At 44.6% G+C, this 13519-nt stretch overlaps 1 protein-coding gene across 3 annotated transcripts in view; it reads right to left on the minus strand.

Annotated features, from left to right (window-relative positions):
- The window catches only part of sacs (sacsin molecular chaperone), a 127520-nt gene that overhangs the window by 35609 nt on the left and 78392 nt on the right, over window positions 1-13519 (minus strand). The window contains exon 10 of one of the 3 annotated variants that reach the window (XM_080197339.1): window positions 3762-3788. The exons of the other annotated variants lie outside the window; for them this stretch is intronic. Within the exon in view, the coding sequence (XP_080053465.1) occupies window positions 3762-3788 (27 nt within the window). The remainder of the gene's footprint in view (window positions 1-3761; window positions 3789-13519) is intronic. 3 annotated transcript variants of the gene reach the window in all.

A 13519-nucleotide genomic window follows, 5' to 3' on the forward strand; every position in this document is an offset into this window, starting at 1 on the left:
TCAGGAAGCGGCCCTGTGAAACTTGCAGTTAATTGCCCGATGAAAGACACAGTCAGATGTCATCTTAAGTTGTTTACTATAACAAAGATCTAAAAGCATTAATGACAAAACACTATTATTGTAAGCAACTTATAGTTTAAACCACAGAATAGAATGCCACTCCTTTTATATTTAGCGTAACTAAAAAAAAACACACTTCATGGGTACATTACACTATCCTTTAAATAGACATTTAATTCTCCCAGAATCTGTCCAAAATGATTCTTAGTTCTCAAGGGTTTACTTCTGTTATTTCTTTTCCCCAACCTGGAAACTTTTAACTCCAGAAATGTTCTTTCATCGTGTGAATTTTTCAGCCTTGTTTTAATGCCCGACGAATTAGGTCGCAAATGTGAACTACCACTCGATTCCAGCGTGGTAAACCATAGGGACTTGCAGCCTTTCACTTTACTCTCTCCCTGTCCCTCGGGAGTTTTCATGCAAATCTTAGAAATCTTTCCCCCCACCAAAGTCTACTCCCATGGCAATGTGACTCACATGAACCTTGTATCCAGTTAGAGATGCTGATCAGCTATTTTTAAGCGTCTAACTCCCTTTTATCTTAGAACTTTTATCCAGGGCAGCACAGTGGCACAGTGGTTAGCACTGCTGCCTCACAGCGCCAGGGACCCAGGTTCAATTCCAGCCTTGAATGACTGTCTGTGTGGAGTTTGCACATTCACCCCATGTCTGTGTGGGTTTCCTCTGGGTGCTGAGGTTTCTTTCCACAGCCCAAAGATGTGCAGGTTTGGGTGATTGTTCATGCTAAATTGTCCCTTAGTGTCAGTGGGATTAGCAGGACAAATATGTTGGGTTATAGGAATAGGGTCTGGGTGGGATTGTTGTCAGTGCAAACTTGATGGGCTGAATGGCCTTCTTCTGCACTGTAGCGTTTCTATGGTTCTATGACAAATGGATAGTTTAGAGTATAACTGTTATTCTCAAAACTCTCCTGGGATTTTGAAGACTCAGACCTTAATTTTACACTCTTCACCCACAGTAAGTTTGAGGTGGGAGAGAGCAAGAAACTGCATAGATAGAATTCCCTCTAGAATACTACCTGGAGGTAAAGTTACAATGGGGCATGACAGCCTCCCTTTTCCCAAATAAGACCCTTAAGTGTCCACTTAAGAGCCCTTTCCCATCCAGCCTCAATTTTCAGGCTGGTGGGTGCCGGGTAACTCAGGGTGGGAAAAAGGTTCACGACCTCAATGTCAAATGGAAAGGTAGAAGGTGACTTCATCAGAAACCCTTTCCGACTGAGGCCACCCTTCACTCATAGACCAGATACCTCCAGACCTCCCAGCCGTACCGGCCTATCACCATCCCGTAGCCATTCCCTCCCCCCCCCATGGGATCCCTGTTACTTACCTTCACATTGGCCCCCTGCACTTATGCTCAGGCATGGCACTGCAATACCTCCTCCGGCCACCACAGTGCTGTGCTTACGTGGGCTGGATGGCTGTCGGCCATTGATTGACTGGCAGCTCTCCAAAGCGAGACTTCACTCCAAACATGAATGGACATCCTGCGTGCTGCCGAATGGCAGTGGGCTTGTCGGAGTTGGCACAGATCCAATCCCCACGGATGGCAGGGGTTGAGCCAGCACCAGAGAAAAAATTCAGGCCATAGTCTATCCAATGTTAGGATACTGGATACTGTCATTGTCTCCAAATGTAATCAGCTGCCCGTTTTTTTCCAGTAAAATATTCTGAGCTCCCTTTAATCTCTCATAACCAAACCCACAAGGCAGACTTCAGAACAAGTTGTACGACCCTCTTCATTTTATCTTAAAGATATCTTATGAACAAGATTATTGCAATAAAGCCTTCATTTAGTGTGTTAAGTATTTTTTAATTGATGTTTGGTTTCAGCCCCACTTGTCTCAGATATGAGCCATCACATGGCATGCTTTCAAATGAAGTGGCATTGGAGAAGGAGGGAGGCGAAACTGTGAGATAATTACCAGGATGTTGCCTGGCATGGAAGGACTGAGTTACGAGGAAAGGTTGGAGAAACTGGGGCTCTTCTCCTTAGAAAGACAGAGATTAAGGGGGGATCTGATAGAGGTGTATAAAATAATGAAGGGAATAGATAGAGTCAACAGTGGTAGGCTTTTCCCTAGATTGGGGACAATTACGAGAGGTCACGATCTAAGGGTGAGGGGGGAGAAGTATAATTTGGACACAAGAGGAAGGTTTTTCATGCAGATGGTCGTGGGGTATGGAACGCGCTACCGAGTAGGGTGGTGGAGGCAGGCACGTTGGATTTGTTTAAGGTTTACCTAGATAGACACATGAGCAAAACAGGGATGGAGGGTTATAGTAGAGGGTATTAAATAGGGTCAGAGCCTCAGGACAACACCGGAAATGTAGTATTACATGTTAATGTTTTGTCTTTTTAATCCACAGGTGTCGGTCCACCTTGTTGTCAAACGAGGGGCATGCACACGGTGGGTCGTGCGTGGGCTGCTCTTGGAGGTTCCGAGAGTGGCCTAGTACTTCGTGTCGTTGTGTATGCTTAATCCTGGACCAGCAGACGGGCACCACAACAGCTCAGTGACTATCACTGCTAGCTGTGCAGATACATGGACTAGGGCCTGTGTCTGTGGGAGTTTGCGCATTCTCCCTGTGGTTGTGTGGGTTTCCTCCGGGCGCTCCGGTTTCCTCCCACACCCCAAAGATGTGCTGTTAGGCTGATTGGTGTACCAAATTGTCACTATTCTCCCCTGAATCTGGCTACATTAGGGGTTCCACTCACATACACACAGGGCGGGGTAGGTGTGGGAAGATGTGGCGGCGCGGGCTCATTGGGCCGAAGGGCCTGTCCCATGCTGGGTTGTTCTTTGTATAATTACCTGGGAACTTTACCCGCCATTATGTTAAGGCTCATAGCCCAGACTATCCAAGAATCCCTGCCAGCAATCTCATTGGTGGCAAGCAATTCCAATATTCTAAACAAGTGGTTTGTTTGCTTGCTTTCAATGGGCTACATGGAATATATAACCCCTAAAATTGTAACATAATACCTGGAGAAAAAGCAACTTACACAATCCATTGAGGAGCCTCCATTTCTGAAAGGCCAAGCTTGATTCTTCCCAATAATATGCAAAAAAGGTGTGTACTATTGTAGCTAATTTTCATTGACTGCATAACATCCTAGTCTATTCCCATTTCCTTGTCATTCCAAGAAGAAAGTGTAAACATCCTCTTACCTATCAAGTAAATAAGGAGCATATTGTCATAAATCTGGACATTGCAAGCTTCTACTATGAGCAACCTGCAATGTTTGAAGAATCATCCACATCAAATAAAGCTGCTTTTAATAAAAGAACCTACAATTTCAGTGATTAATTTAGTACCAATCACATCTCCGTCCTTCTAAGTTTCCCAGACAACTGAGTGGTACAACTTCAGCAAACGCCAAATTTCCACGGTAATGATGACAGTATTACTTAAAATGGATTAATCTCAATAAGTTTATAATGTTAGCCTTCAGAGTTCTTCAGCACGTTCTTTGACTTCACAAACCACAAACCTGTCACAGCAACACTAAAGTTAAAATCAGATTTCCTCTAATCGGTCTCTTCAATGATTTGTTGTGTAGCACAATCACAGAAGGAAATACACACAGCAAGGGAGCATGCATTTCATTTTAGTGCACTCGCTATGTTGAGCATGCATTGAAATCAGACCCCAACACAACACTTCAATCTTTCCTACCTGTACATCCCAAAAGATGTTGCTGAACTGCAATTCAAATCAAACAAAAATATTACATTTTGCATATGGACTTGAAACGCTGCAGAGGAATTTGTTGTCTAATTGCTCAAGTAAACCTCTCAGTCCCTAGTAGGTATCCTATTTAACAGTGTATAAAAGGTATTCTTTTGTACTTACTGTTGTAAAACGTCAACAGAAAGTAAATATATCGTGTCGGTTTGACACCAAAGATATAGACTAACCTCAATCAATCAATCCAACAATTAGCTGTTAATACAGACTTCCTGAATAGGGGCGTACCGGCATTGATTTTCAAAACCGGAACAAAGGCAATGTATCTTATTTTTTTAAAAAATCCAAATTTGAATTACTATTAATTAAAATTATCCAAACATTGGTTAGGGAAAGCGCAGAAGGAAAACTATAGTGGGAGACATGGAAGACATTCACATTTCGACAGCCATCAAAGGACTGCTTCCTAAGCCAGTTTACAAGTGATCTGGATTTCATAAGGGAAGATCAGAAAGCAAAGCATATTAAAATAAAAAAGGTTTCACTGGGACATGCTAACGGCTAGGAGATCAAAAATGACAAGTGGATTAATTAAAGCAATGTTGACACTGCGCTATGAAGTCATGCTGCTTAATTACACATTCATGACGTTTATTCTCTTGTGATTTTCTTGTGCTCTTTTACTTAGCAATAAGTCAGTTTTATTATTGGAAAATTCCAAAACACAATACCATGACTGAAATTCGTTACTACCCACTCAAAACAGCTTAATGGGAAATAGGATTAAATATGGATGTAAAGGCTTGGATCTGAGGCAAGTTGACTTTCCAAGAAATCAAACGGCTTTGTAGAACAATATGATGAGCAAAGTAAGCAAAAGGGGGTGAAGAAAGCAATAAGGAACACTAAATTTGTTAAGAACATCAGAAGTAATGAAGGATTTTTGAAATACTTAAACATTAAACAAAGAATAAACTGGAAAGCTGATCTCCAGATACAAAAGAATTAGTTACAAACTGTAATGCTTCACATCTGTTTTCGATTAGTCAGATATTGGACAGAGGGATAAAAGGAGTTAAGGAATATATATTCTTTTGATTTATTATTGTCGCATGTATTGGGATACAGTGAAAAGTGTTGTTTCTTGCACGCTAAACAAAGCATATTGTTCATAGAGTACAAAGGGGAAAAGGGAAGGAAAGGAGAGGGTGCAGAATGTAGTGTTACAGTCATAGCTAGGGTAGAGAAAATTTAGAAGAATTAGAGTTAAGTTTTAAAAGCACAGAATGAGAGTAAAAGAATTGGAGGGTATGCTGGGGACAGTTCACAAGAAGTCACCACACTCCAGCGCCATCTTAAAAAAAAAAATTCATAAAGTTTCATGACACAGGGTAAATAACATACTCTGCAGGGGTGCATTCAACAAGAAACTCCATTGACAATAGCAGGACAAGGAGACCCCGCCACTGGCCAATGGCAGGCTGCTTCCTGCCACTGCAAAACATGCGGCAGGTTGCTCAGTAAAAATCCCGCCCATGATGTTTATAGAGTAGCGTGCCATGGAGTAACACTCCTATTCTCGATTAATATGTATATGTATATACAGTCGAGTCACACAGGGTGAGGAACATACCATCACACGGGGCAGAATTTTACAGCCTCGCTCATCCCAAAACCATAAAATCCCATCCAAGTCAATGGATCTTCCCATTGTCTGCCTCTCGCCTGCTCCAATTCCCATGATGGGAGGGGCGGTAGAATTCCAGCAAATGTGTCAGTACGTATGGGAAAAGAATTCACGTGCCCCAATGTTTTTGGCAAATTAGCTACAATTTGTAACTCGCTTATGCCAGTTCTCATCAAGGAGGCTACCATACAAATCTGATCTAACCATTTTATCTGCATCACTGTAATGTATGGGCCCCACTCTTTTTCCGGCTTCTTCACACTCTGGCTTTCTCTGTGTTCAGCTGGGAGCCAAGTAACATTGTGCAAAACATACCATTCATAGAGTATATAGGGGACAAGTACAGGAGAGGGCGCAGGATGTAGTGTTGCAGTTACAGATAGGGTTTAGAGAAAGATGAGTTTAATATATGGCAACTCCATTCAAAAGTCTGATGGCAGCAGGGAAGAAGCTGTTCTTGAGTCAGTTGGTATGTGACCTCAGACTTTTGTATTTCTTTTCTGACAGAATTTGGAGAAGAGAATGTCCGGAATGCATGGGGTCCTCGACTATGCTGGATGCTTTGCCGAGGTAGCAGAAAGCGTAGACAGAATCAATGGATGGGAGGCTGGTTTGCGTGATGGACTTCGTTCACAACCCTTTATAGTTTGTTGCGGTTTTGGTCAGAGAGGAGCTGTACCATCTGTAGTGTTAAAGCATAGGGTGGATAGCTTGTTCTTATGGTGGGTTTCATGGGGGTGATTCTTGCAGCTTGCTGCCCTGTGACCAAGGTTTCCAGAGTAATCAACCCTGTGTCAATATCCGTGCCCTCCCCCCAGCAGGAGTGGTTCAGTCCAGCAGGATTTATTCCTGCTCCCCGCTAATAGGGAACAGGTGGCCCGACCACGCTGGCAGGAACAGAGGTCATTTAGGGCCCCCCAGGATGTTAAAGGAGAAGGCCCTTGGGCAGTGCCAGCCTTCCTCCTTGGCACCTTACTGCTCACTGAGCATTGGGCCGTCCCAAGGGGGCAGGGCAAGAGGGAGCCAGGGGACATATTGGGGTGGAAATCGATGGGGGGGGGGGGGGGGTCAATGGGAGTTCCACTGCTACACTGCAATTGGACCGCTGGCAGAGGGAGGGAGGACTGCGATTGGGGCTGACTGGGGAACGGTGGGGAGAAGAGACATCGGGCTGCGCCCAGGGAGCTCCAACAGGCCAGCAATGGTGGGTTGCAGGGCTGGCCAGTGACTGGGAGGCTGGCATTGCAAGGCCACTGTACATGGGCCAATCTCTGCACCAACAGATCAGTGCACGTGCAGTGGCTTGCTCAGTGCTATGCAGCTGGCCTCTCGAGTGTCGGAGATTCATTCTGGAGATCAAGCTAAAAAAAAGGTGGGATTTACTTTCATTTTTCTGTACTTTGGGGACTTAGAATATTTTTGGGAGAATTGTAGGGGATGCCACAGGGTGGATATCATAGCATTGTCAATGTGGTGTTAATTCTAATTTTCTAGTGGGATTGCGACCAAGTGTGTAGCTCAGGCTAAAAGTATAAGCTACTGATCTCAATTTACTGTAAGGTATCAAATTTTGCAAAAGCAAAAGTGGAAAAAAAAACTGTTTTGAGACAAAATATTGAAGGTTCTTCATATCCCTTTATAACTTCATCCAGAACACATTTTGGTCTCTATGGAATTCCACCTTGCAGCAATAAGGTCAAAAAATCCTAATCGTCTCAATGAACCAAATTGGAAAAGTAATTGAAAAATACAGAACAAAGGAGCAAGCTCGATTTCATAGACTCACAACTGTCTCAGTGCCCAACACAAACAAGTTTCACACTTCCCAAAAAAACAACTGCCAGAAATAAAGAACAGATTCATTATTAGATCAGACAAAACGAGACAACAGCTAGAGCTAAAGACTCAGCATTTTCAGAAATTGAGTTTGAAAGGGTGCTGAGATTGAACGTTGCACAGGCGAGGAAATACTGCAAATGCAATATACTAACTGAAGGCAATTGACAGCGTACTGGTCGATAGTAATTTTATTTGTCGCCTGGGCAGGTTTTAGGTTGTCTAACTTGTCATACCATGCAATTGTCTTAAGTAATCACACGCGTATAAATAATTAATCAAATCAATTTGACTTCGAGAGATAGCCTGTTGAAAAACGCAAGTAGTAGAAGGCAATCTGTTTTGAATAGCAGAACACACTCTGACAAACAGGTGTGAATTACAATAATCCATGCCTCAAATAAATTTTTAATAGGCACAGCAGCATCCACTGCTTCCACAGAATCGTTACACTGCAGGAGGAGACCATTTGGTCTGATGTGTCTATACCGGGTCTCCAAACCAGCATCATGCCTTACTGCTATCCTCCTGTCTTTTCCACATATCCCCAGCCATTCTTTCATCTCTTACCCACTTGATTAATGCCTTGGTTGAAGAGTGAGAGGGAATCTCATAGAAACTTATAAAATTCTAACAAGATTAGACAGGGCAGACTCAGATAGAATGTTCCGGATGTTGGTGGCGGCGGTGGCAGTGGCGGGGGCGGGGAGGGTTTCTTCACCTAGAGAGTGGTGAATCTGTGGAATTCACTACCACAGGCAGTATTTGAGGCCAAAAACATGTGATTTCAAGAAGAAATTAGAATAGCATTTGGGGGTGGGTTAGGCAGGGTCAGGATATTGAATTTGGTGATCAGCCATGATCATAACGAATGGTGGAGCAGGTTCAGAGGGCCGAATGGCCTCCTCCTGCTTCTAGTTTCAATGAACCTGCCACCACCACACTTCCAGGCAGCACATTCCAGACTCGAACAATTCACTGGGAAAAAGTTCTTTCATTTTAAAATATCCAAAGATTAAACTCTCAACTCAATTATTACAATTTACCAGAATGATAGGGAGTGGGTTAGCTTGATCTTGGGTTTGGACATAGCTCGGCACAACATCGAGGACCGAAGGGCCTGTACTGTGTTGTACTGTTCTATGTTCCAGGTACAATACAACATTATATGGACGGATAACATTATGGTGAGAGCTTTCGTTGCTACATTAGCTCAGACTTGCAGTCAGCCGAGTGAGAATTCATGTGATTAGTTAAAGCAAATGTCAGGCTGCAGAAGCACAAATCAATCAATTTTCACATGTTTCTGCAGCAGATGGTGCTGTGGGCAAAAAAAAAGTTATTTTAAACAAATCCAGGGCAGTGACTGGCAGTCAGATAAAAGCAAAATACTGTGGATATTGGGATTGGAAATGAAAACAGGAGGTGCTGGAGAATCTCAGGTCTGTGGAGAGAGACATTGAGTTAATGGCTGGAATTTTACTGTCCTGCCCGCCACAGGAGTCGGAACAGGCAAGGGGGAGACAGTGGGAAAGGATTTTACGGTTTCAGAACGCGCAAGGCTGTAAAATCAGTGTCTTGAGTCCAATGTAACTCTTCTTCCAAAGAAAAGAAGCAAAAGATTATGGACAACTGTCTAAGTGGATGCAAAGAAAGATTTAAACAAAGCCCACAGAATGTAAATGGGTACCATGCCTTTGAAGCATAGGTTAATACAATGATAAGTTTCAATATAGTGAACTAACCCCATTCCCTGAAAAAGGGCACAAAAGATTGAACTCAGAATCCCACTCAGCTCCATCTGTACCGACCACAATCCCACCCAGACCCTATTCCCATAACCCCACACATTTACCCTGCTAATTCCCCCGACACGCGGGTCAATTTAGCAAGGCCTATTAGCCTAACCCGCACATCTTTGGAGCACCTGGAGGAAACCCATGCGAACACAGGGCGGTGGGAGAACACGCAAACTCCACACTGACAGTGACCGAGGCTGGAATTGAACCTGGGTCCCTGGCGCTGTGAGGTAGCAGTGCTAACCAATGTGCCACCATGCCGCCCACTATCAGAGGCTTGTGCTGCAGTCAACAGAAGGTGACCCCATTAAGTGACAAAGGAGATTTTAGAGAAAGGGAAATCTGACTGATCATTGGCGTTAATGATTAACAGCCAGAGAAGCTGGCTGCTGTGGAGATTGAAAAACCACAGTTAAGGGCGTCACTGAGCTAGACATTGGTGACGTGAAAAGTTGCAGGGAGTAAAGAAACATTTTTGAGCATTCTGATGATCAGTATCAGTGTAGAGTTGATCTTGCTGAGAGCAAAGTAACAAAGCAGCTGTTGTTTTTGATGAGGATTTTCTTTTCTCAACCTGTTAAATCTGTAATCATTTTCTACAACTATCTTAATTTTTCTGTAATCTTTTCAAATCCATGCCCATGTTAAATCTGTAACCGGGGGTGGGGGGTACAAATAAACTAACCCCATTAAGCAGAACAACAGTTGGAGCAAGTCAATTTGCTGCCTTGTAATTCACAAATCAGAAGAAATATAAGTAGGGTGTTTTATAAAGGAGAGAAACTCCTACAGTGCTGTTAAGCAACTGATGCTCAAAGCATCAAACAGGTCGTGTGACTTAGCCTCATTTACATTCTATGTGTTGCATGGAAAAGAGGTTTAAATCTTTGAACGCAACGAAGAATTCACTCTCCATGAGAAAGGAGGAGTATCAGAATAAGTGAGGAATGTAAATTACTGCACGAACCAGTGCCAAAACAAGCCATTACGTCATCAGGTACAAATTAAGTAACTGGCCTGTGAGAAGGTTTGAGGTTTAATGGCAGCTGGATGGACAATTGCCTGGATTCTCTCCGAAGCATAGGGCATATCAGAAAAATAGCAAGTCCATTAATCTCCAGCACATGCCTCTGACAGCATTTGGAAAAAGTGAGACAGAAAAGATGCCAGAATCCAGTGTTTGGTGCCAGCTGTTGAGTGAAGCAGATGTGCGGAGGTAAAGTCGCTTTAGAAGTTCCATTAACAGACAGCAGTATCAGCAACACTCTTGAGAAAAACTGTTCATTCCAGTTTTTGGCGACAGCATGACTGATTATATGAGAAATCCATATTTTATCAGCAAATAAAAAACAGGCAAGTCATGGGTCATAATTAAATAAAAAGAGAGTCACAGTTGCTAAATGAATAAAGATATTTTTGCCCTTACTCTGCTTAAACATGAGATGGAATATATATAGGAGTAGAATGCTGACTATTCACTGTTAGAGGTCACAGGCCAGGTCAAACCTCCAATCTATGTGCTAATTAACCCTCAATGGCAATATTATTGTAATTATCCAACTTGGTGGGATTTATAAATGAGTTACATATTTCATTAGTAATTTAGTCATTATTTTATTGAGATCATTTATTAATTCCAGCTTCCTCTCAGACATATTAAAGATGTGGGTTTTTACAATTATTTGATAGATAAGTTCCCCCAAATCTCCTTGGCCTAGATGGCAAGTGATTTTAGCGCCAGAGGGAAATCCTGACAAACATACGGATGGATGATACTGTGGTAGAAGCTACTAGAATATTACGATGGAGATGGGGGACAGCACACCTCCCCATCCCTAAGCAAAGTCAGCCCATTCTATGCCTGCCCCGCAGTGTGGCATTTCCTCCACTGGGGACGATGTCCTGCCCTCGGGAGCTGTTTCATCAGTTCCTGCCAACAGGGCATTAGTGGGCACTGAAAGGACTGCAGCCAGGAAGAAGGTGGCAGCCCAATGGGTCCCAGAGCCAGGATGTCCAGACTCTTGGGCAGAGAGAGTTTGGGAGTAGCAAATTTAACGGTGCCGGCATTCAGAAAGAAAAGGGCTTTCCAACTTGGGTGGTGCGGCGAGGGGGAGGCACCTCCAAGATCTACAAAAGGAAGCCTCTAAAAACGGCATTCCCAATTTCCATCCAACCCTTTGAATTTTGTTTTAAGTCGGGCAGCCCACTCCTGCATGACTGCCCACACCACCCGTTTTATGGTGTGGTCAGTGTATTTATCAGTGTCAGTCGCTTGATGACAAGGCCGATTGACCCTTGATTAGCTATTTAAAAATGATTATCTATTACATATGCTGGTTTCGGTGCCTGTCTCCCCCCGCACTTACCCCCATTATGGGGGTGAACTCAGGGGTAGGCAAGAAGGTGGAGACAACGGCCCTATTTTACGTGCACACCCCCTGTCTCCACCCTCCATGAAAAACACGGCCCAGCAGGAGCACATAAGATGTCAACTTGGACTGAGCTGAGTGGGATTCGCGTGCTTTGTTAAAGCAAATGTTAGGTTCCAGAAGTCAATTCATTTTCAAATGGTTTCTGTTACTGAGGGTGCCATTTAATGAAAAGTCTATTTTCTGTTGAAAGGGAATGAATCACAGAAATTATTATCCTCAAAAACCTCCATCACATACAAATGTCTTTTGCATCTTTGTCCAGTATTTGCAAAGACAGCAATAACTCCATTAGCAGAGAGAAAAAACAAAGGCTCATTAGTGGTCAGTGCAGTAATCTTCCTGACTGCTTTAGTGTTGTTCATAACTTAAAGCAGCTCTGAAAACATAAATACTTTGCTTTCTTATTATTACGGAAAAGCATGTAAATGACCTTTAGGTTTGTATGTCTTCTCCCTGTTTCTGAAGCAATGAGTCGAAATTAGTAAGCAGAAAGACAGCAGTACAAATTTTCGCCACAAGGTCTTATAAAAAGAAATTCCGGTGAAAATCTGCTTTGTGAAACCACGCTCTATGAAAAATGGTTTTATGAATTCACTAGTTGAAAAATACCAATTGAATTCTTAGACTAAAGCCACTTGAAATTACAGTCAAAGATGGCTGCATATTTGCATCATTGCACCTCCCAGATTCTTCGGCCATTAAGTGAAGCTTAACTGTCTGCAAGAGCCAAACACAATTACTTTAAGGGGATGTCCTCGCCACACTCACAGGCCATCCAGACTCTATCAGGAACCAGCATTACACATAATGGGCCCAATTCTCCCATCCTGACGCGTACGGTTTTTGGCAGTCGGGCTGCGGGGGGGGGTGGGGAGATGATGTGCGTGTTGGCCATTTCAGGGGATTCGCGCGTGCATTCCTGACACACACTCGTTTCCCACAGCCAGAAAGCTGGCGCAGTCGTGACCGCACTGGAAATTGACAGGAAGACCAGGTAAGTGATTTAAATCTATTTTAAACGTGATTATCGGGTCTGGGAATGAATTCTCCGGGTCCAATAGCATCCCCCACCCTCACTCTGGCTGGCTTTAAAGTAGCTCCCCACTTGTGGAGACCCCACTGGAGTGAAAGGGGAGGGGGTGTAATCAGGGCCACCCGAGGGGGTCGTGCGACAGGGGTGGTGCCTGGAGGGCATGAGCACGTTGGCAGTGCCAACCTATGCCCCCTGGCACTGCCCAAAGGGTGAAATGCCCATGCCCAAGGAGCACCTTGGCACCACCCACTAGGCAGCAGGCAGTGCAAAAGGGGTGGGGGTTCAGGGATGAGACTTAGGGGACAGGGTTGGGGGTCCTGCTGCCACTCTGCGGATAGGATCGGTTGGGGCTGGAGGGAGGCCTGCAATTAGGGCAGTCCAACCCCCCCCCGGGCAGATCTGCCTCCCATTTGGGGGGTGAGGAGGGGCCATCTGCCTCCCATTTTGGGGGGTGAGGAGGGGCCATCTGCCTCCCATTTGGGGAGGGTGAGGAGGGGGCCTGTCTCCCATTGTGGGCGTGGGGGTTATGTCTCCTGTTTTTGGGAAGGGCAGCAGTCTGCTCCCCGATTGGGGGGGAGGGGGGGGGGGGGGGCGATCTACCTCCCACTGGGGAGGAGGTGGGTGCATGAAAGATGTCATCATGCCTATGGGGGAGGGGGGGGCTGGAGATTGCAGTGCTCCGGGGGGGGTGGGGGGGGGGGGTGCGCTCAGGAATGCTTCAGCGGGCCACCATCGGGCTGTGGGAGTGTTCTGAGGGGTGGCAGCACAGGGGTCCAGGGAAGGCCAGCAAAATTAAGCTGACCAGCAAACTGTAAGCTGACAGATCAGGGCCACTGCACACGCACAGAGGCTCAGAACTATCAGATTCTGATGTTAATAGGCCCTACCCCCTGAGATTTTAATGATATTCACGATTGTGACCTCTGCATTGCACAGAGTGTGGCCAATTTAGCACAGAG

Source organism: Carcharhinus amblyrhynchos, chromosome 10 (genome assembly GCF_965287045.1).
Source record: "Carcharhinus amblyrhynchos chromosome 10, sCarAmb.v2.hapA, whole genome shotgun sequence".
Lineage (NCBI taxonomy): Eukaryota > Metazoa > Chordata > Chondrichthyes > Carcharhiniformes > Carcharhinidae > Carcharhinus > Carcharhinus amblyrhynchos.